The sequence below is a fragment of the Polyodon spathula genome, chromosome 6, assembly GCF_017654505.1.
Source record: "Polyodon spathula isolate WHYD16114869_AA chromosome 6, ASM1765450v1, whole genome shotgun sequence".
NCBI classification, from domain to species: Eukaryota; Metazoa; Chordata; class Actinopteri; order Acipenseriformes; family Polyodontidae; genus Polyodon; species Polyodon spathula.
The window spans coordinates 49,853,702-49,877,877 of NC_054539.1; the positions used below are offsets into that span (position 1 = coordinate 49,853,702).

At 37.7% G+C, this 24,176-nt stretch overlaps 1 protein-coding gene across 4 annotated transcripts in view; it reads left to right on the top strand.

Annotated features, from left to right (window-relative positions):
• Positions 1 to 20,861: 20,861 nt before the first annotated feature.
• The window catches only part of LOC121317281 (girdin-like), a 71,823-nt gene continuing 68,508 nt past the window's right edge, over positions 20,862 to 24,176 (top strand). For all 4 annotated transcript variants that reach the window (XM_041253043.1, XM_041253040.1, XM_041253041.1 and 1 more), the window contains exons 1-2: positions 20,862 to 21,759; positions 21,840 to 21,940. In XM_041253043.1, the coding sequence (XP_041108977.1) occupies positions 21,697 to 21,759; positions 21,840 to 21,940 (164 nt within the window). In that variant the 5' untranslated portion in view covers positions 20,862 to 21,696. The remainder of the gene's footprint in view (positions 21,760 to 21,839; positions 21,941 to 24,176) is intronic.

Genomic DNA, 24,176 nt, shown 5'->3' on the forward strand with positions numbered 1-24,176 from the left:
ATTCCTCAAAACCGACGTGAGAGACTGACCAACAGTTACAGGAAACGCTTAGTTGAAGTCATTGCTGCTCAAGGGGGTGCCACCAGTTACTGAATCTAAAGGTTCACATACTTTTTCACACATGGATATTGAATGTTGAATCATTTGTGGATAAATAAATGTTTAAAAAGTATCATGTTTTTGTGTCATTTGTTTAATCAGGTTATCTTTATCTATTATTAGGACTTAGCTTAAGATCTAATAACATTTTAGTTTTGAAATATGTGAAAATCGTAAGGGGTTTACAAACTTTTTCTCTGCACTGTAGATAGCCTAGGCATTGTTGAGGTAGGATCCCAATCAGCACCCGCTCCATCAGCCATTTGAAGGTAGCCAGCACGTTGCACACTCGGAAGGGGAGCACATTGATTAGCCAGAGCCCTCGTCCCATAGGGAAGGTGGTCTTGGGGTTTACCTCATGCATGAGCTCTACCTGCCAGTTGCCGCTGCATAGATCCAATGAGCTGAACCACGTTGACCCGGCTATCAGGTCTAGCAACTCATCAATCCAGGGAAGCAGGTAGGAGTCCTTCCTAGTGGCCTCTTTCAAGTGGCGACAGTCCACGCAAAAGCAGGCACTCACCGGTTTCTTTTGTACCAGGACTACAGGGGAGGCCCAAAGGCTGTTGAAGGGCTCAATGACGTCCATATCCCACATCTAAGCGATACTTTTATCTGTGGCTTTCAATTCATGCAATTCAAATCAAGTAGCTTCTTGAAGGATCCCAGGGTGTCAGCTTCAACAGCATTACTGGGGAGTTGGTTCCAGACCCTAACAATTCTCTGTGTAAGAAGGTGCCTCCTATTTTCTGTTCTGAATGCCCCTTTGTCTCCATTTGTGACCCCTGGTTCTTCTTTCTTTTTTTCAGGTCGAAAAAGTCCCCTGTGTCGACGTTGTCAATACCCTTTAGAATTTTGAATGTTTGAATCAGATCACCACATAGTCTTCTTTGTTCAAGTCTGAATAGATTCAGTTCTTTTAGCCTGTCTGCATATGACATGCCTTTTAAACCCAGAATAATTCTGGTCGCTCTTCTTTCAACAGCAGCAATATCCTTTTTGTAGCGAGGTGTCCAAAACTGAACACAATATTCTAGATGAGGTCTTACTAAAGCATTGTATAATTTTAACATTACTTCCCTTGACACTTTTCACTTTGGCCTTTTTTATAACGTTCCCACATTGTCTAAATGAAGACATTTCTGAGTCAATATAAACTCCTAGGTCTTTTTCATAGATTCCTTCTTCAATTTCAGTATCTCCCATATGTTATTTATAATGTACATTTTTATTGCCTGCGTGCAGTACATTACACTTTCCTCTATTATATGTCATTTGCCATGTGTCTGCCCCGTTCTGAATCTTGTCTAGATCACTTTGTTTTCAAGACTCATATATCTATATGCTGTTGCAATGAATGCTCATTAATTTAAATAAACATTCCACATATGGAAATGCAAATTAAACAATGTATCAATCTATAATCAAAGGTCACTCATGCATGCAAGGTTGATGTTACAAATTGTGCTGAAACATGGAGTAGGCAAGAATAGGTAGTGGATGCAGACGTGGATGTGGACATGGACACCTATAAAACTAATTTCTTCCCTTCTGGGGAATATAGCACTCTGCCTTTAATATACTTTAACTTGCACTTATCTGCTCCTTATATTACTGTATTTAATCCTGCACTTAACCCAAAGGAAATCATATAGAATATAAACATGAACGTACATTTAATCTTAGATTCTTTTTGTATTTTACTTTTCTACATTTAGACTGAATAATCCATTGTTGTTCAGTAACAACATATTTACATTTCTTAAATAGTAACAAAGAAAAGAAAGAAAGAAAGAAAGAAAGAAAGAAAGAAAGAAAGAAAGAAAGAAAGAAAGACACTGGCCATTTTTAAATGAGTAAACAACATTTCGTTAAAATTACAGGCAGAGGTCTCAGATATAATTGTATTTTGTATATTGCTCTTAATTGTACTGTAATTCTTGATGTGTATTTTTTGTATACAACTGTAAGTTGCCCTGGGTAAGGGCATCTGCTAAGAAATAAATTATAATAAAAAAAGAATAATTAGTAAATCAATATTCCATTTATTCATTTTTTTAGGATTGAAGGAAGAGCTTCCCATGGCTCTAAGGAGAACATCCGTTCTAAATACATTATAGATTCACTGTTGATCGCAACAACAAGTGTTGACAGTTGGCAATTGCACAAGATACCTGCATTTTAACAAGGAATCACTCACTTAAGAAAAAGGTGTGTTAGGAATGAAATTGTCTTCACAGAATTAGAGGGCGTGTTCAAAGTTTTGCTATGTATGTATTTACCAGTGGAATCAGCTTTGCAAATGTGTTAGCAGTTTAGATATTTATCTTACATGTTTCAGTATTTGTGTCAAGGGTTTTGATTTATGTATTTTACTGTTTGAGAAAAACTGTAAGAGTTGCTTGCCATAGAAAAATTGTTTTTCCCATACTTTCCTATACGTATGTTTTTATGTAAGAACTGTAAGAACGATACGGACATTAAAAAACAGTCCCATTCCGTAACACACATGTATGTTCGTTTATATAATATCATGATATATATATATATATATATATATATATATATATATATATATGTGTGTGTGTGTGTGTGTGTGTGTGTGTGTGTGTGTGTGTGTGTGTGTGTGTGTGTGAAATAAGCAATTAAACAGTATGGGAAAAATGCAAGGTTTCAAGAAATATTTACTGTGCTTTTAGTCTCTGGCATGTGTGTTAATACTGGGGGCAAACACATTCAGAAAGAATAGTGGCTTTTTTTTAGCAAATAAAAAATCTAAAGCAATTAGCAGTTCAAAAAGCATTCAATAAAAAGCTAATTGAGGTAATGCATTTCAGTAAATATTTCACTAGATGGCAGTGTTGAGCTGAACCTTTTACAGTGCAGCATATTTTCTTGTTATGGTGACTATTATGCGGTTGTAGATCGATGAGGGGTTCCAATTAAAAAATATATATATATCTTTGCCTCTGGTTTGGCTGTCTGTTCTCAGAAAAACAACAAGTGAAATGCAAATGCAGATTCGGCTGCAAGACCTTTTCATGCTGTAACACAGGCGTGGGTGTGCGGTCTCTGTTATCTCGCACATGGAATTCAAGTTTTAAAATCTAGTTTGTTGTACAGATATTTAACCACACTGCAGGGAGAAGAGGCCTTCCCTGATCTTGAATATCTGCAATCCAGAGCCTTAGTTAGTAGCACCTCATGCTTCCTGACCTCACCTTACTAACCCAGACACAGTCAAAGGAAAATGCTGAACACTGCAGTGCAATGCTAAAAATAACAGCACATTTCCAGTAGAATCCCCTTTACAAGGGTCTTTTACTTAGACCAGTTCTCACATTCTTGTATCTAAATACAGCATATTGGTTAAATAATTTATTTCCCCATAATGTATTTAATAAAATCCTGCATTTGCCTTATAGTTCAGACCCTATCCTCTCTCCTGCCATAGCATATGAAATGCATAAATAAATACATTAAATACATAAGTCAAAGTAGGAATAATCCAAGACTGGGATATCAAGTGGAATGGGTCCCAGTAAGCCTGACAAAACATTAAACACATTATTGTATACAATTATTATGCATGCAAATATGAATACAATTTACTGTTATTTCCAATAACCTGCAGTGAACCTTTTCTTTGGGAACATATAATGTATATATTATGTTGGCTTATTATTCCCAAACCAGATCTCTTGTGTGTTATTATAAGCACATCTCCTACATTACTGATAATATTTGGTCTGCAAATTTGCAATCCTGCACTGAACAATGCTAGAGTAAAATATGAGAAAAACATGTATGCCTGTGGTCAAAGTACAGCATGATTTTGCCATGTTTTTAGTTTTTTTGACGATTATTAATTCATGATCACTGCAGAATGCATCATTTCTAAATTTATGTAGAATAATATATTTAAATTCTGTAATCAATCATTCTTATGAATGAATAACTGATGGTTTTATATAATACACTCTAAAAAGAACTGTAGGATTCTGTATATGAAACATTATGGAAAGCCTCATTATGAATACATTACATAAGGACTCTTCTGTTGTTTGTTACACAAGATGTGGTTCTTTACAGATGCATACAAAGCCCTTAGGAACCATATATGTATGGTTATATATGAAATACCTAGGAACCCCCCTTTCTACTAATGCAGAACATTTAGAAAATGTATTGAAATGTATTCATACAACATGACAAAACAAACAATAGCAGCTTTCGGTAATTAGTCAAAGCGACTGCTATAGAATTACACAGAAGGACAATGAGGACTCTTCCCTAGTTCCCCATAACCAAACAAACAACAAACAAATATTAAGCTGTGGTTCGTAAAGAGCAGTGCTTCATTCCTGAAATACCTGATTCTATATCTAAGGTATGTTTTAGTGCTCTAGCTGTGACAAAGCATCCCCTACGGTACTACATATAAGACATTCTCTTTAATGGCTTCTGCATGAATACCATAAGTTACCAAAATTATAACTAAGACTCTTTCCTAGATTGCTAAGGACAAATCAAATTATACTGGATCCAATCAGATTCATAAAAGAAGTACCTTAATTATTTCTAGAACAGCCTTTTAAACTAACATATATACGGAAATATGTTTATCTCATCACATGCATGCATAGAATTCAATGCTATATCATGGCTTGCCTCTATTTTTAGTAACTTTAATAAGCATTACATAATACTTGTGTGAAGTTTCTGTAGTATAGTTAGCATCTTCTAGGTAAAGCAGTAAGGAATTCTTGGTTCCTCCATGGATCAGTTTGAAGGCTGTGATACAGTAATGTCAGCTTGGAAGCCATTTTTTGAAGACAGATTGTAAAAGCTAAAGCTCTTGTTTTATATGTGATTTTGGAAGAAAAGGAGGTTAGATGAAGTTTCTAATTGGCTACTTCACATCAGAGTAGATCAGCACATCCTAGTGTGAAAGGTGTTAAACACTGTCTCCATTGTATCTGTATGAATTTCATAATAATTTCTTATAATCAGTGCTTATAACTTTTTAAGGATATAAAACTTTGCCATATCTTCGTTTATATTAGGTCTTAATTATATCTTCCTATACATTTTATCTTTCTTTAGTATAAAACATGGCAATGTTCGATTCTGGCAGATCTGATTTTAGTTATTCTTAATGTTATCTTATTTATTACTTTTTTGTTTGATTATTTAGTGTTTTCTTAATTTCTATGGACCTTGTTTGCTTTTTGAAATATTTCACTGTTCCTAAATATCTTTTCCATTTCCAGGACCTTTGAGAGGCCAGGGTGTCTGGGCTGTTATCAGGTTTGCAGAGAGATCTTCTTTTGAAGCAAAGGTATTAAGGCTTTTTGCTTACACAGGTGCTGTTTTGGTTCCTGAATAAATTACTTTGATTACAAGAATTTTGTTCAAAGACTAGTCAAGAGTGTCTGAATTTATAGTCTTTTTTACATAGACTGCTTATCTGTTTGTATTGTCAAAATAAGGCAATATGACCTAAAGAGTAAGACATGACCTTTGAGTTCATAGACACATCAGATTTCACAAAACTGTGAGTATGTCCTAATTTGTACTTTATTTTACAATGTGCTTCATGTATTACTGAATTATGTTTTTAATGTGTGTTAAATGGACATTAGAAGCAAACAATTGAAGCAAAAATAATGACAACAACTACATTAGAATGAGCAATTCAGAAGGGGGTGATTAGCCCAGCCATGGAGTTCATAACTAGAAGTAGAACTTAGAATTCCCACGTCCCCTACCCAAATCCCCACTGGTCTGGTATTAACCTTGTGTTTTTCATTGGAATAAGACTGCTCTGCTGTGAATGCTTTTCATTATCAAGTAGCATACAGTGTACAATAAATGGAATGCACATGCAGTCCAAGGAAAAAAAAAGGAGAAAAATGACACTGAACTGAAATTGAACTGAAATTGAATTCAATCCAGAGGCTCATTAAAAAATTTACATTTAGCATAACATTGTTTGTGGACATTGATTATGATTACAGTCAAACTTTATAATGTCACCCTCCGCTTATTATCCCGGGCACAATATAATTGTGGTCAATGGGGAAAAGGCTCCTGATAATAACTTTGGCTATTATCAAACTCTGATTAATATCAATCACATTTATTTGTCATACAACTGATTTCTACCACACTTGATATCACTATAGGAAATATCTGCTTAAAATTAAAAAATGTAAGTACATTTCTGTACATTGCATGTGTTGTAATGTAAAACTAGGAGCCTGTAATGACTGACACATTGTAAATCAGTATAAGTAGTTAAGATGCTGGGCTAGCTACAGAGTTTGCTCCCCACCAGAGCTAATATGACAGAGATGTTGCCCCGAATACATAGTTGAGATATTTCGTACATGTTATATAATGCATTTCTGGTCTTGTTTTTATATCGGTCGTTTCATTGCATTGCTATGTTTTATGAAGTTGTTATTTAGTTGGGGGTTTATCTAATTAAAAACAAAAAGTGGTTCCTCAGACAGAAAGGAACTAATTATGAGAATCTCTGAACTGAAGACAAAGGACCTTCTCATAATTCATTAGCTGGTCTAGTAAGTGGACTGCAGTCAAACTGAGGTAGCAGACATAAGATAATATATGGCCTGTATAACTTCTTGTCCAGACTATACTGTCTCTTTATAATGGTGGTTAAGATACTTAGGTACTGGGTTCATGACCCAAAGGAATACAAAGAAAGCATAGTTCAAGTAACATCAGAAAATCACCCAGCACCATTTTTAATAGTCACTTTAAAAAGTCATTAGGTTTCTGTTGTGTACTAAGTTAATTAGTTTAATTTAACATTATAACTTTATAACCCTACATGCTCAAAAATTTCAATGGGGTATAAAAACCAACTGTTCAAGAGTCATTTAAAAAAAAAAAAAAGGTTAATCTGTATTCTTTCATGGCATTTTGACATTTCCTAATGTCCGTCTGTAAATTCCAATCAGCACATCTCCCAGTAAGATAGATTTGGAGTGTCATTTTAATACGAGCTGTTCAGTATTACTGTATGATTGTTCCACTCCACGGGGTGGCGGGGGGGGGGGGGGGGGGGGGGGGGGGGGGGGTGACATTCAACACAGGGTGCAGATCTGGGAGATGTGGAAAACTCAACACTCCTCAGGGTTTAAGATGCCCATGTGTCAAAGTACAACATTCTCGGCACTGTATGCATCCTGGTTATTATAATTTAAGATAATTTATTTTAAAAACCCGCTTTTACTAATCCTGCATAATGTATTTAGAGCTGTCAAAGAGGTTAAGTGATGGGGCCTGTTGTCATGGAAACAGATTAAGGCCAACACATTTTTACACAGCTTCTTAATTTAACAATTCTGCTGTTGTCAGGAAGTCACAGGGATCTATATTATTGCACATGAATTTAAATGTGTTCCCTGAATTACACAAAGTAATATGTGCAGATTAAATACTTCTATTGGTGTTTTAATGCTGGCTTCCTAATTGTTTTGACACCAGTATGTCTTTTAAGGTCAAACGCTATCGGTAATACAATACATCAGTCAGGTAAATCTTGCTTTGAATGCAATAGTAGCCCAGCTGTGACAGAGAATGAATGAATCCTAGTCAACAATGTTGCTCCCGATCTGTGAGGGAGCTATATAACAAGAACAGAGTGCCTCTTACTGGTTGGTCTGGCAGTTCATTCCAGGGTTGGAAGCCAGCCACCCAGGAAGGGGACGGAGTCACAATGCCCAAAGCAGTACGCGATGTGTCAGTCATAGATTGGCGAAGACATGATTGAACTAGCTATCGCAAGGGGCGTGATTAAGGGTATAATTGGGGATGTGACGATGTAATCTGTTCCTTTGAACTACAGACTACTACTACTACCAGACTCCACTTCACCATTGTACACAAATAAACCTGTAAATCACCACTTTCACTAAGAGCACTCACTCTGGACTTGTGACCGTGTTGTGTTGGTGTGTGTCTTGTTTAGTGTATTATTATTTCAGGACTCAACCCTGTGGTTTACCTGAGCAATAAACATTGTTGTGTAGAGCCAGGTATTATTATTTGTCAGCAAATAAAGAGCTGCTTTTTCACCGTGAACTGTCTTATGTCTATCATTCCTGAGCACCGCATCACCACTGGACCTGTGCACTACAAACCACTTTCCCACAACCACCATACACATTTTTTCCTTTTGTAAATTTAAAGCTCAGCATATACATGTTTCCAGACAATATGTTTCCTCATGTATGCTGGACATTTCCGTGTTTTCAGAGTGTTTCCCAGAGAAGACTAGGGTTCTACTTTGAGAAACATTTTAAGAAATATTTAGCATTTAGCCGATCATGTGACTATGCAAGACAGTGACTTCTACACAAGATGACATGGTTTTATTGATATGTATGCTGACGCATTGTAGTGTCATTTGGGTTGCCTCAGCAGCTCCTCAAAAGTGTCTGGATGCATACAAACACAATTATGATAATTAAGCATAGCATATTTAAAAGATTAAGGTACAATCCACTCCCTTATCCACATGACTCTGTTCCTGTACTTTCCCCATCTTTTACAAAGTTGTAGTGCAATTGTAAGTGCAGCTCCATTCAGTGCTATAAGGTTTTCCCACATTCCCCCCATTTTTTGAGCATTTTTAAATGGATCTTACATTATACATTTTCCATATGGAAATTAAGGTTGTTTTCCAAAGTGCATGCAGTGGGGGAACTACAGACTGTGTTGTAACATTATGCCACTTTACAGTCAAAAAGGTAGACCAAACATAGTTCATCTAGTTTTACCCAAGAAGGAACTCTGCCTGCTACTCTTCAGGCTGGGCCACCCAGTAAAAACTGCACTTATCAAAGCAACATCTATTTCAGCATACCATGTGGGGTCTCTAGCGAGTTAAGAAACTATTGCCATGTTTACACGCACACGAAGACAATCCTTTTGTAATTCATTATTCGGAATGCAAAAATAAATGTTCAACTAAACTGGAACCAGTTCTTCTTAACCTATGCGCTGGAGTCTGATTATAACCACGACATAATTCTAGTTCAAAACTGGCTTACAATATATATAGTATTTTGGAATCAATATCCCAAATAGATAGCTTGATTAAATAGTGCATATGTAACTTCCACCAGCATGCCTTTATTTTTTAATTCATCTGCTGACTTTGATGCCCTGTGGCCAGTGAATATTCGCTGGAAAGAGCTCTGATCCAACATTCAAGAGGACAATATGGCTACTGTACTCTCCTTTGCCTGTGGTTTAAAAACTAGACAAGTTTAATTTGGGTATCGCTCTAGTGGCTGCATATGACAAACCTTTCTTCTCATATCACCCAAGTTCACAGCTACCACATTTTTCTTCTTCTCTAAACACATTTTTGAGCTAACTTCAGTGAAATGCCTCCTAATCGTTTTGATCTGATTACCTCTTGCTTCACTGCAGCTGTTAATTCATAAACAAAGACAAATTTTAACTCAAAATTCTTCAGTCTGTAGACTTTTTGCTGTTTGGGTAATATGATCACTAAATGCACCCATGGTAATCCACATTGCAAAATCTGACAATTTGTGGAGGTCATTAAGGCTAGGATTTACAGTTATAACATGTTATGCCTTTAAAATATTGATGTGCTTAGATACAGTGATGTACTTTTTTTGGATGGCTGAGTGACAACGATAATTGATACAGTGTCTCTCACATTGATTTACAGATATTATGTTTTTTGGCTCAGGCTCACAGGAATTTCAGCACTGCTACAAGACCGTGGAAATTGAAAAGTACAGAGTTGCACAAAGAATTTCCACAAATGGGTGCCTAAATGAACAATCTGATGCTGTCACATCTAAATGCTGTTATAGCTATAAAGCGCATCAGTTGACTTAAGTTGAAAGCTGGGATGTGGCCATTCATTTGGAGATGTACTTTGGACAATGCCTTGTGCATCACCAGAGGCAACAGAGGAAATGGAAAATCTAAAGATGGTGAATGGTACAACAGCTCATTGTTGGACAAAATAAGTCAATCAATGAAGAGAAGTTCCAATTAGGCCAGCAGACATCACCAGGCTCTCTAATCGGAACCCTTTGATCAATAGTGTATTATTTGGCTGATGTCCTAACGAATATGGGCAAAGGGCTCTGCACAGTTTGTGCTCTGTGGTACGACACTGATTATCCTCAGTAAGGCATGTTGCTGTTGGATAGATGGGAAAGGCACTTTTTTAAGTTGTATATTCTTGGCAGGCACTTTCTGAAATTCCACTGTTTACATTTGGGTGTGTTATTAATTTAGTTGGCACTTTGTAATGAAAATGTGATTAAGTCTGTTTTTAAAATATACACACATGTAATTACAATGCAATTAAGACACGGTTTACAAGGTGGAAAGTATCAAATTAATGAGGGGTAGACCAAACTTAATATTTAAGCAATAGAACCCTCATAAGAGGGCTTTACCGTCTGGTAAGACCCGTCTTGTGTCATTAAATGTTCCTAGCCAAAGGGCCTTACCAGACTGTAAAGCCCTCTTATGAAGGTTCTACTGCTGTTAGAAAATGGACATGGTAACAAAATAACATTTACTGGTTTTCTGTTTGTTTTTTTCAATAATGTGCTTTGCGCAAGTAAGTAGGATTTGAGCGCAGGTTTGTGTAAGCTTTAGTATTTATGCTACCTTTAGGTCCTAAAAGGTATTAACGAAAACATAATTAAAAATATATATAGTAGTCTACATGTGTTAATGCTGATAGTGCTATTTGTTCAGTAACTTGTGCAAGGTGTGTTTAAAGTTTATTCAAAGCCTCCTTCCTGGCTTTGTTATACAGAGAGCACCGCCCTGTGTTGTTACTGTGATACCTGTATGCTGAAATACCATTGCTGAAAGTAATCAGACTGTATCCAATTTGATTTCTTCCACTTGCCATTCAAACCAGAAGCTAGTTGCAATTGGAATTACAGTAACACTATTCTCGATTTTTTAAAAACTGTGTTTGCTTTACTAAATTTAAATAGATAGTAGGACAGAGAGGACGCAGACTTAGTCTACATTGACACATATGTAATAAATGAGTTAATTATTACTAGAGTGATTGTCCCGGGATGCTTTAGATTGTTAATCACCGGCACCTGCCTGTGCAAAGTGAGACTCTGCTGCTGGTATCAGGTGGCCCTATAAAACAGGGTTGGAGGTGGTATCCAGGTGATTACAAAGCCTGAGGATGCAGCCTGCAGCTTCGAAAGAAAACCCACACCAACAAAGAAGAAAATAAAGAGAATGGGAGAAAAAGAAATGAAGTGAGCAACTACGAAAGGCAAGCAGTTCATTTCGGAACCCGGAGGTAGGAGTGAGACACGCCAGGCAGCTATTATACCAGACTGGCTACGGGAGCAGTAAACCCGATGCTCCTCCTCATTTGCGCTGTGGAGAAAAGGGAGAGGTGATATGGCCCTGGAAGAACCCAGCAACTGCAGAGAAGCAGGACAGTGTTTTGTTTTCACTTTGAAAGCTGGGTTAGAAGCATTCAAAAGGAACAGTGCAATGGGGGAGGAGCTGACCTGGCCTGGAAGGCTGGCAATCAGGGAGAGAACAAGAAGGAGTAAGACCGGTAAGTAACCAGCAGGCAATGGGGGAGATTGAATGGGACTGTACTGATGGAAAAGAAGTGCAAGTACTGTGTTTAGGCATTTGGCTATGAATATTGCGAAGACTGATTTTTAGAAATGCCATTGGTGACAGTGACTTACCGTAACCCTGGTTCCCTGAAAGAGAAGACGACCACCAATGACATTATATATGGGATATGCCTGCCCATTGGATAGGTATCGCTGAGCCCTATATACCAGAGCTGCCAATAGGCCCCTTCCTGGGATGATGCACTCGGTCCCGCTCACCCAGGGGATAAATCTGTCATCCAAAGAAAGCCATTTCTCTTTTTCCATTGAACCCGTGAAGGCGACCAATGCGACCTTGTGGTTCATGGTCGTCTTCTCCTTCAGGGAACCAGGTTACGGTAAGTAACCTAACATTCCCTTTCAATTCGAAGACGACCACCAATGACATTATGTATGGGATAATGTATACCAGAGCCATCGCGAGGGAGAAAGAACGACAGCATATGAGGGACTCACAAGCATTGTCTAACCCAGAGGTTAGTGGTGTGAACTTACACCGTCAAGGACCCTTGTGCCTAATGAAGGCAGGGCAGGGTCCACCACATTAATCCGGTAAAACGTGCAGGAGTAGGAGGCATAGCTCAGCTTGCCACAGTACAAATATCAGACATCGAGGCCCCTCTGAAGAGGGCCCAAGATGTAGCCAACCCTCCAGTGGAGTGTGCGGCTACCCTACCAGGTGGGGGCACGTAAGAACCATTATACGCAGTCAAGACTGTAACCACAATCTAATGTGACAGATGCTGCTTAGAGAGGGGCTGTCCTAGGGTCAGTGTCCAGTGACTGACGAAGAGCTCTTATCCTATGCACGTAGTATCTCAATGCCCGCACTGGGCAGAGGAAACTCAATCTCTCATCCTCTGTTGAAGCAAATGGTGGTGGATGGAAGAAATCCAGTTCCACAGACTATTAATGTGGAAGGCTGTTATCACCTTGGGGAGGAAAGCAGGGCTGGTGCACAGAGACACTCTGCCGCAATCCTCCCAAATACGCATACAGGAGCTGTGCACAGACAGCACCTGCAGCTCACTGCATAGACAGGTACTTCAGCTCTATGGAGTGTATGGGTTCAAATGGGGCCTTCGTGAGAGTCTCCAGTACAATATTAAGGCTCCATTAAGGGAGAACAGTCCTCCTGGGAAAGCGTAATCACAGAACACCTTTAAGAAACCGGGTAGCCAAAAAATGTGCGCCCAGAAACATTGAATCTACAGGTGCATGGCAAGCAGAGATAGCCGCTAAATACACCTTCAAAGTAGAAGATGACCTACCTGCATCAAGCAGTTCTTGCAGAAACTTGTACTGACATAGGGCAAGATATGAGGTTATGGTTTCTAACCAGACACCAAGCCTCGAAATACCTCCACTTATAGATGTACAAGGACCTAGTGGAGTCTGCTCTAGCGCTCTGCAATGTACCCACAACTGATTCTGATAGCCCTAGGGCTAGCCAGTGGTGGACCAGACCCATAGCCGGAACCTGCCCGGTTCCAGGTACCAAAGAGAGCCTTTTCTCTGACTGAGGAGATCCATGCACAGTGGAATCTCTCAGGGCTGGCTGTGCAACTGCTGGCAGAGGGTCGAAAAAACCAGATTCTCCTGGGCCACATGGGGGCCACTAGGAGAACTGACGCTTCCTCTAACCGGACCTTTTCGAGAAAGGCTGGGAGCAGCAGAATGCGCACCAAGGTGCTAGACACCTGCCTACCAAGCACCATGCTCACAGAGTACCGTAAGCATTATGTGCACCATCTACCATGCAGCACCGTGCACTCTTGCACTAGCTCTGTAGCAGTGGGCACCACTGTGTGCACCACGCGTACAGAGTAACGTGCACTGTGTGCACCGTGCAGCACTGTGAGCTCTTGCACTAGTTCTGTGGCAGTGGCCAAGCACTGTGTGCACCGTGCATCGTGCGTTCCGAGTACCGTGCACTGTGTGCACCGTATACCGTGCACCGCTGTGCGTTTGTGCACTAGTGCTGTAGCAGTGGGTACCAAGCACCATGTGCACTGTGTGCACCATGTACCATGCAGCGATATGACTGTGCCCTGACGCTGTGGCGCTGGGCAGTGTGCCGTATGCACTGAGCACTTGCGCACCGAGATACCTAAGTACCAAGGGCTATGCGTGCGACGCGGCACAGAAGCACCAGGGCAGTCGCTACGCAATTGTGCCTACCCTAACTACACAGTCACACACACCTGGTCAGCGTGTAGCATGCACCAGGGGGACACAAGGGCCGTAGCTGCGGTGGGTGAGTTGAAGCAGACAGCAAAAACACAGTAGAAAGATAGTATAAGGGAGAGCACACTGTTTGTTTACAAGGCCCGACTCACCGAGGTGGGCAGGCCTACGCAGCCAGCAAGGTCTACTCGACAGCGGGGATGCGGCAAGGCCCAGCCCCGTGGAGGAAAGCATGGCTGGAAGAGTCACTCAACAGTGGGGATATGGCAAGGCCTAGCCCCATGGAGGAACTGTGTACTCTCAGAAAGAAACAGACAACCACTCGCAGGTGACTGCACAGGCAGTCGCTCACACACGATAGATAGATAACAAAAAGCAGCCTACCACGCAAGCGAGGAGGCCGCTGAAAGACAGAAAGGCAAAAGGCTTGGTCTTTTGAAAGTTGTTGATTCTGGGAAAGCGGCGAGCCAGCTTTCAGCACGAATCCAAGGGAAATACAATTGACAATCGAAGGAAAAAGAGAAATGGCTTCCTTTGGATGACAGTTTTATCCCCTTGTTGGGCGGGACCGAGTGCATCATCCCAGAAAGGGGCCTATCGGCAGCACTGGTATAGAGAGCTCAGCGAAACCTACCCAATGGGCAGACATATCCCATACGTAATGTCATTGGTGGGCATCTTCGAATTGAAAGGGAACTTACCTGGACATTACACATAACACTCAGAGGGTGTGTTAGAACGGAGATTTTCTTTCATCAAGCAGAAAAAAGGTACAATACATGAAAACTGTATTTATGTATTTTCTGGTGGATTGATTTGGAACAGTGATTAAACATATATTGAATGATAATATTCAAAGTCCTTTAACAGAGATTAAGGACCTTGTTTTGACCAATCAGGTTAAAGGACACCTCTGATTCATTTTTTAATATACAGTGTAGGGTCTATTTAATTCACCTAAAAGTCTCCACTGATTCAACAATTAAAATATGCCTCATCCTGGCATATTTGAGGGGTCTTCAAAAATATTTAATTATTTAATTATTTGTATCTCTTGAAGGAAGTGCAGTTATACATATTAAGGTCAGTATAGGAATACTTCATTTTCTAATTAATCAGAGCTAAATTAACATCAGACTAAATTGTAGCCTAATTACCCAGACTCATATTCATACATGCTGACGTGATTGATTTGTAGGCTCTTTTGTTATAAACACTGCCGTGCAGTACCAAAGAAAGCAGTGCTGTTTTTATAGACTCAGCACCAACAGGGGGTCGGTCGGCTGTTAATCCTTATTTGATTTTTTTGTACTGCAAAGGGGTATATAGGGTAAATCGAGATTGCACAATATGTAGGTCAAATGTATTCCACATCTCTGCATATTATACAGTAGTGCATGTGAGAGAGGTGAATGCAAGATTATGTTGCCAAACTCTGCAGCCTGTAACTGTAATATCTTATTCTAACAAGAAACTAAAAAAAAAGCTTATTTTTTTACAGTGCTAACTTGCCTGACATGAACTTGGCCACCAGGACAAATATTTGCTCTTCAACCTTTGTGGATGGTCTACAGTTGTCATGAAAAGAAGATAAGATGTCTGGATTGTATGCAGCACATAGTACATTTGTAGTCATGACAGTACAGTATACTGGATAATGCTGCCCAATATTGACATGCCTTAGCTAACAACTAACATGCTTTTCATTCTACATTAACATTTTATGAAACAGTGGTGTGCAGAGAATAGAACTGAACATGCTGAACTGAGAATCTAATGTACTGTTCCTGTCATTCTTGATAAATTACACTATAAATAAAAATGCTATCTGAAATTCTATGATGACTAATAGGCAATAACATCATGGGCTGGCTGACCAAATTAGTAAGACACTCCTCCAACCAGCCCTCCAGATAAGATGCATACTGAGTGTTTTATGCGTTGAAAAAATATGAATTACTTATATTTCAATTTAATGCGTAAAGAGTTTGTATGTTGCATCCCAATAAACCATGGATTCCAGTACTTGCAAATTGTGTGTGTCTCCTTTCTTCATTTTCCACAGTATGCTACAATATTAATCTGGCCGTTATAAATCATTTCAGGAACAAAAATGCCAACATTCATTATAAGGCGAAACACAAATAACGTGGTCTCCAATTATGGACCCAGACAACTGCGTTATAAAGGGTGTGTTAAAAAAGATAGTGAAACTAGCTGACGCATAGATCACACACCCTAGTCTCTGTAAGTTGCCTTGGATAAAGGCGCCTGCTAAATAAACTAATAATAATACTCAACGCTAACTTATAGGGGAAGCATTAACTACAGCCTTATTTTAACTGTAAGGTTACTTTGAATTACTGTACAAAAACTTACAATAAAAACATCCCTTTCCTTATTTTCCCAATTTTCCCATTACCCACTAGTAGGTTGTTACAGTTTTTATAGTCATTTTCTGTAAATCTTCCTTTCTCAGTATAAATCCAGATTCTGGTGATTGTTTGGGGTCATTCCTTTTATGTGTCACTTTTATTAAGTTTCACTAGCTTTTTTAACACACAGTGATATCCCTTTATAACGCAGTTGTCTGGGTCCATAATTGGAGACCACGTTATGTGTTTTGCCTTATAACGAATATTGGCATTTTTGTTCCCAAAAACGATTTACAATTGCCAGATTAATATTGTAGTATACCGTGGAAAATGAAGAAAGGAGACACACACAATTGGCAAGTACTGAAATCAATGGTTTATTGGGACGATTATTCTTGGCCCGTCAACCTGGGCCACACCAAAAATAACAAATAGTCTTGCACAATCACACAGGAGCTTCTCTGACTCAACTGACAGCTCTGCCCGCGTTGATGTGGCCTTTCATATCCGGTCCTATCCGGACGTCATCCATCCCGGCTAGCTTACTCAGGGTCCGTACAGCAGTTGTGTAACAGTGTAATTCCCGGGTCTTTAAAATACATATAGTATAATAGAAACTGCAATTCCAAAAGTTACAAGTTTACACCACTCTTATTTAAATTGTATATTTTTTATAATAAATGTTGTAAATTGTAAATAAATAACACAGAATCCAAGGACGTTTATACATACTTGTATTGTTTTGTATTTGTTTTGTAATATTAACGGACAGTTTGTTTTTACTTTTAGAAAAAAAAATACAGTGCAAGCACGGGAGCTTTCCAAGTACTATATGTCCCAGTTTCAGCTTAAATGTCTTTAAATACGGTAATGTAAAACAACAATACATGTAATTGCATTATGGGGGAAATGGGAGCCACAACCTTACCGTGTTATAACTGATTCCACATTATAACGGGTCACGTTATAACGGGGTAGCACTGTATTAACAAATATGTTTTACATTTCATTGGTGTCTATTTCAATTATCTAAGCCATGGCAAATGGAGGGGTCCCCCTCTGGATCGCCTAATAAAAGCAGTGTCACGCACAGTGCAAGTCATCTGGAGCTGGCTGGTCTCACCAGAGTATTGCAATGACCATGGCCCTCCCAGAGGTAATGTAGGCAAAAATCACCACATCATGCTTGAATGACCAATACAGGCCTCCAATGTGCAGTAGTTTGATAATATTTGTTCTATAGGTTCTCCATGTAAAAAGAGGTTATTGGCTTGTAAATCAATCCTGCTGGTGTCTCACCAAATACACTAAGTACAATAAACATACAATGAAATCAGAGAGAGATGAGGATTAGGAGTTTTAGTGCAGTGGTATTAAGATAGTCTGCTGTTTGTATCATATATTACAACATCTGCCATATTAAGATGTTCTGCATGTCTGAAGCTAGCACAAGATCTCACGGAAGTGGAAGAACACCTCCTTCTTGGCTATCAGCCCAAGCAATCTAGAAAACACATGCAAGCCAGGCACTGTATCACTTGTTTTAAAAAGTAAGAACACCAGACTAACCCTTAACCATCGTTTGTTACCACTGCATTCTACTTGACAATGTATATATATATATATATATATATATATATATATATATATGTGTGTGTGTGTGTGTGTGTGTGTGTGTGTGTGTGTGTGTGTGTGCGTGTGTGTGTGTATATATATATATATATATATATACAGACACACACACACACACAGTATATATACGTTTTACTCAATTAGCGAACATTATCTTCTTCGACATCTGCTTCATGGTATTGATCATACTATTAAATCAGCAATGGTGCATAAAGCCCTGAAAGCACATTTCATACCCTCCAACCACAGAGCTACAGGATAAAATGAGAGACCCTGAAATCCGTAGCCATCAATTACATTACATCAAATAGGCTGAAGCTGAAAGAAACAGTTTGGAGTAACTCTTATCATTTGTATTGTGAGTTGAACTGCGTGCAGGTTTAGTGGTCTCTGCTGTATCATAATTATTTTGGTAATTACCTCTTTTCATTTTAGTTTGGCTTTCCAAGCTCAAAATAGCTAAAATATGGCAAGCTTTATACCACCCATACTATAATGTATGTTCTTTTTTTTTTTTTTTTTTTTTTTTTTTTTAATTGGGGTTTAACATGATTTAATCTGAGAATACAGTCAAGAAAATACTTTATTAACAGATGCCTTTACTAACTTATTGTACAGCCATTTGTTTTTAATAAATGATTGTGATGTAAAACAAGCTTTAAAAACTGTTTTCAATAGAAGTACCCTCAATAAGTGAGCTATATTGGGACACACATTTACAATAACATTGAAACCAATTTGTGTGCATTTGTAGCTTTCATCAGTTCAAATTAATCACAGGCTTTTAAACAAATGGATTTCTAACAATGTTATATATTCTATTTTATTTTTTTAAGTATAGTACAGTATATAAGATCTCACTTGCAAAATGTTACTAAAGTAACAGCTTTAAAAAATGAATATACAGTGTCTCAGTGAACAATGTAGATTTTATTTTTCACTTTGACATTATGTACTTTTTTTGTGTTGATCAGTGGCAAAAACTCCTAATTAAATCCATTTTGATTCCATGTTGTAACACAATAAAATGTGGAAAAGTCCAAGTGGGGTGAATACTTTTGAGAGCCACTGCAGTTCAATGATAATCCCTTGGGAGGTATCCCCTCTTCTGTTAGTTTATAAATATGTTTTCTAATCATGATCATAAGAAAATGAAGCACACATCTTAATATGTTAATGAGCTTGTTGGTGATAGTTCATAAACTTTAAAAAGGTGCTCCAAAAAAATAAAGCATGACCTTTACGAAAGAATTTTGATACCTTCAAAAAATGTAAAAGTTGCTTTACAATTAGATGAGCAGTTCTCAAGACTGAAGTAAGGTGAGTATACAAAACATACAGGGATCAAAAGGGTCACCCTGTGGTAATCCACAGATCATGAACACTTCATTGGATTACTGACTTCATCATCCCTGGATAATGACTGCATCTTGGTCACACAGATTTGTACTGTTAACACTCATTTTAATGAATCAGAATTTTAAGCTATAGCACATTTAAAAAAAAAAAAAGTGCATTGGTTAGTTACACCTTGTAGAGATGAATAAATATAAACACCTGGGATATGTAGAACTCACATATTTCTGTTAATGTGTCTCAAAGCTGATTTAGTGTACATGCAAAAGGAATCACTGACCTGTGCCCCTGGTTACCTACAATCACCTGTGTTTATGTGTAAAAGCACCCAACACTTCTAGGATAATAAATATTTTGATAAAATATTTTTGCACATCTTAGTTTTAGTTATTACGTTTTTATAAAAAAAAAAAAAAAAAAAAAAAAAGAATTATAGCTTGTCAGTCTGTAACTGCAAAGTAACTGTGAACCTTTCGAAACCTTCCATTTTTAAATGGCAGGTTATGTCAACTCAAAATATGTCCAGTTGCCTATTTACTGAAATAGGGGGTTAATATTAAACCAGGATTTATTTTTATTTTTATTGTGAATGATCGAATAAATAAATAAATAAATAAAAATAAGATCTGGATTTATTAAAAACTAGGGTTCCAACAGAAGACCTTCAGTTTTCAAGAAAAAAGAAAAAAAGATATTTGCGATGCTGTATACCCTATGAATTAACATCAGACCGAAAATGCAATAGCATCAAGAGAAAAACTAACGTAGGGGGGGAAAAACACACACACACACACACACACACACACACACACACACACACAAAACACATGTGTGTCAACACGTGGCTTTTATTTACAACTCAAAAACTAAGTTTTTTGATTCTAATGTGTATCAACTCATATTGTGTAATAAATGTTGTTTTGGTTACAATTAAACAGCAGTTGAGTCCTCAACAGTGATAACAAGAATTACGAAACTTCATGTTACATAAAAAGCAAAAATGACTGTTTCTTAGTTCACAGATATGACGCGCAAAAATTATATATATATATATATATATATATATATATATATATATATATATATATATATATATATATATAATATATATATATATATATATATATATATATATATATATATATATATATATATATATATATATAGACACACACACACACTTTTTTACCTTAAACTACAGTTCAGGAATGCAAATTTAGGAATACTCATCAAATACATACTGCATTATTACCTTGGTAACACAACAGTCAAGCCATTTTCATCTTAGAAAAGCTGCAGATGTTTAAACACTCCCACGGTGTTTTATTCAAAGTTGTGACACTCACTATCCTGTAAATAAAGTCGTGACTTGTCTTCTACCACATCTAATCTCCCCTCATTTCCGGAGGACCTACTTTCTGTCTTGGAACTACTTTCCTCCCTTATTCTGAGATGTGACTGAGGCAGAAACAGACTAAGGTTGGCAATCAGTGCTCTGAAGGGGTATGGAGTGATGGGCGCAGGGAAGGTCTAGAGGAGGTGGTGCTTCGGTTCTCGGTTCTCTGACTGGCAGTTCGTTGCCGTTGCTTGGCAGCCTTAGCAGAAATCCCCAGGACGAGACTATAAAGAGAGAACAAGGAAAGCGTGTGTATGACTGTATCGGGGCTGCAGTGGAAGCTTTTTATAATAATAATAATAATAATAATAATAAAAACGGAACCATTATCCGGCGCTTTTATTTAGTCCTACATCGTTAAAAATTGTAATTTTGTTCATAAGAAGAAATAGGAGGCTGTATAATTTGAATCGACATCATAATTTCCCGTTTTTACCGTTTTTATTCTGGTTTAAAAATCTATAATACTATGGACTCTAGTCAAGACTGATATGTAAGGGATTGTGGTGTATGTTTTTTTTTTTTTAATTATAATTTTTATTTGTAATTTGTATTAGCTAAACTGCGGTTTCAGAAGAAGTGAGAATAATTAACCTGGTCGGTTTCTTTGGAATGTATCTCTTACTTTCAAATACCAGACGCTACACAGCAGAAAAAGGAGATTAATTTTTTTCGTTGCACCAAATCTCACAATGTATTTTGTCTTGGCTAAAATGCTGTAGCTACTTACAGTCTTCCCGAAACATTTACTTTAAGAAAAAAGAGTAAAAATGATAGGAGTGTACTGATATTTTTTTTGGAAACGTTTAATGATATGGATGTGTCTATTTCTACCAGCCGAAGGAGCACCAAGCATTTTTTTCCCCAGTAAGGAGGAAGACGACATTTGGAGTAACTAACAACTGCAGAAAGTAGAACTGAGTTGTATTTTTTGTTCTTACTGAGTGGAAAAATGGAGAACGAAGTCTTTTCTCCACTCCTTGAGCAGTTTGTGCTCACCCCACTAGTGACATGGGTAAGTCTTTCCCTTGTTAATGAATAAAATAAATATTATAGCAGGAAGAACTGTGCTTATTTATTTCAATTTTGTTTTAGGTGAAGACTTTTGGACCTTTGGGTGGAAAAGATGGTGGGCAACTTGCCGAATACATTGAATTAGTGGATGGCATCTATTTAAATGAGATAATGCTTCAGATGTAAGTATACTGCTTATTCACTAAACTGTACACTACAGGCAATGCTATATAGATGTTTCACCTACTGCAATGTGAACAAAAAAGGTTTTTTAAAGGCTGATGTTCAACTGAATAAAATACAGTATGATCTGCAAATGTTAAAATAAAAATCCACAAGTCAGTGACCCAAGTTTCAGAGCTGGATATCACTGAAATCAGATAATTTTATTGCCAGTCACTTCCAGAACTGCCCCTCAATCTGGCTTTGCAATTGGTAGCCCAGTTCAGCGGTGCTCTTTCATTTGAGCAGCCCTTCACATCATTTGCTTGAATGTGAAGTGTCATCTGCAGTCTACTGGAAGGGTTTGTGGGTTGGTAAGTGATGATGATCAATTCAGTGGTGTACTGTGCCTACCTACCAACATGGATCGGGACTTGTGGGATCAAACATATGCCATCAAATTGAGCAGTTTAGTGCTGTATGATTCCTATTGTGATACAGGGATTCAGTTGCTAACCTTAAAGAATACTGATTGATTAGGAGTGATCTCAAAAAGTATGGCCTTTGTGTTTGTCACAAGTCTGTCTTGAAGTTTTTAAAGCTTTTAAACAAAACAGAAAAAAAAGACCCAAATAAGAAATGTTATTAGAGATGCGGGGGATAAAGCTAGACCTGTTACATTTTGTTGAGATTCTGTATAATAAATGTTTGTGGAGCATCACATATATTTTGCTTCAATATCACAGGGTTGCTGTATGATATAAATGGGAAACAGTGGATGTGGTGGGTTATGAACCTTGGGTATTGTACAAGGAAGTGGGCATTGTACCTCACTTCCTGGACACTGGAAAATCTGGTTATGCCCCTTCCTTACCACCCCTCTAAAAGTCCCTAATGACTGACATGACTTTCCCATGATGTGTTGATCATTTTAACTTATTTCCAAGTGTATTTTTCATTTGGGGAGCTTACAATAGATTTTAAAACCTGGATGTCCATTTTTAGTGGTATGGTGGATACATTTATAAAGTACACTAATATGTTTTATATTTTATTCTAATAGAGTTTGGTACAATATTTTTTTTAACTGTACAGTTTCAGAGGAAGTCATATGACATTAGCTTAACCATGGCATCTGTCAGTCAGGCTGTCTAAAAACAATATTAAAATTGTTTTCTTGTTTTCTTTGGTACAGAGAGGACAGCTGCTGCTGTTTGTCTCTACGTTGACTCCAAGTAAATCACGGCATTCATAGGATGGCTGAAAAACAGTAGTGGCGTTGTTGTACTTATGAACCACTTACTTACTGTACTTATGAACCACTTCTTTGTCCTTAAGCATCTAAGTGCATGTGTCTTATTTTAGTAAATGGTATTTCTGTAAAATGTTTAGATTGTTGCCGTTTTATTCTAACCATCATCGCTCTTTGTAGACAGTCACACCTTTCAGTTTAGTAGTTACTGCTCAATCACTGGATACTATTATAAAAGGATGTATGGAGTCTGCTAAATGAGAAGCAAAATCATCAAGGTTTTTGTTGATTGGAATGTTTAATTTGAAGGATATTTCGGTTGTGTAAACGAAAATCAGGTATTGTAGCATCAAATTGAAGTAAATTTGAAGTGTAATTAGGTGCTGCTGGAATTGTTAAGCTTTAAAGAGCTATGAAATATATCTATTGCTGACATTTATGGGGTTTATATTGAATGTTTACTTACAAAATCAATACAGATGTTAAAATTGGAAAGCTCTGTCTTACCAAGGACCATTTGTCCCTTTGTACATGCTATGTGATTGGGAAGAGAAATAGACGTAACATTGATCAGACCATCAATTTAAAGCTTAAATAACCGTTCATTTGCACTCTCTGCCTACAAATGACCCAAAATGCTGCAGGGTAAGGTAAAAAGAGAATGCGTTTTCTTAACCAAAAATGAACCCCCACCCCCACCCCCCCCCCCCCCCCAAAAAAAAAAAAAAAAAAAAAAGGAATTTAATTGTACCATTATTGTACAAGAAGATATCCAAGGCAAAGTTATATATAATAATGTATGACATCTCATTATCACTGCATTATCAGCTTCATCCAGACATTGAATCTAACATGAATAGACAAAAAATATATCTTCACATTTTTTATTATTTAAACATTTAATTAAATGTACACAACTATATTTATTTTGTAAACAACTGAGAAAAACTGAGAGACTACAATTATCTTGGGGATTTGGATAGCCTACTGGATTATTTAATAGT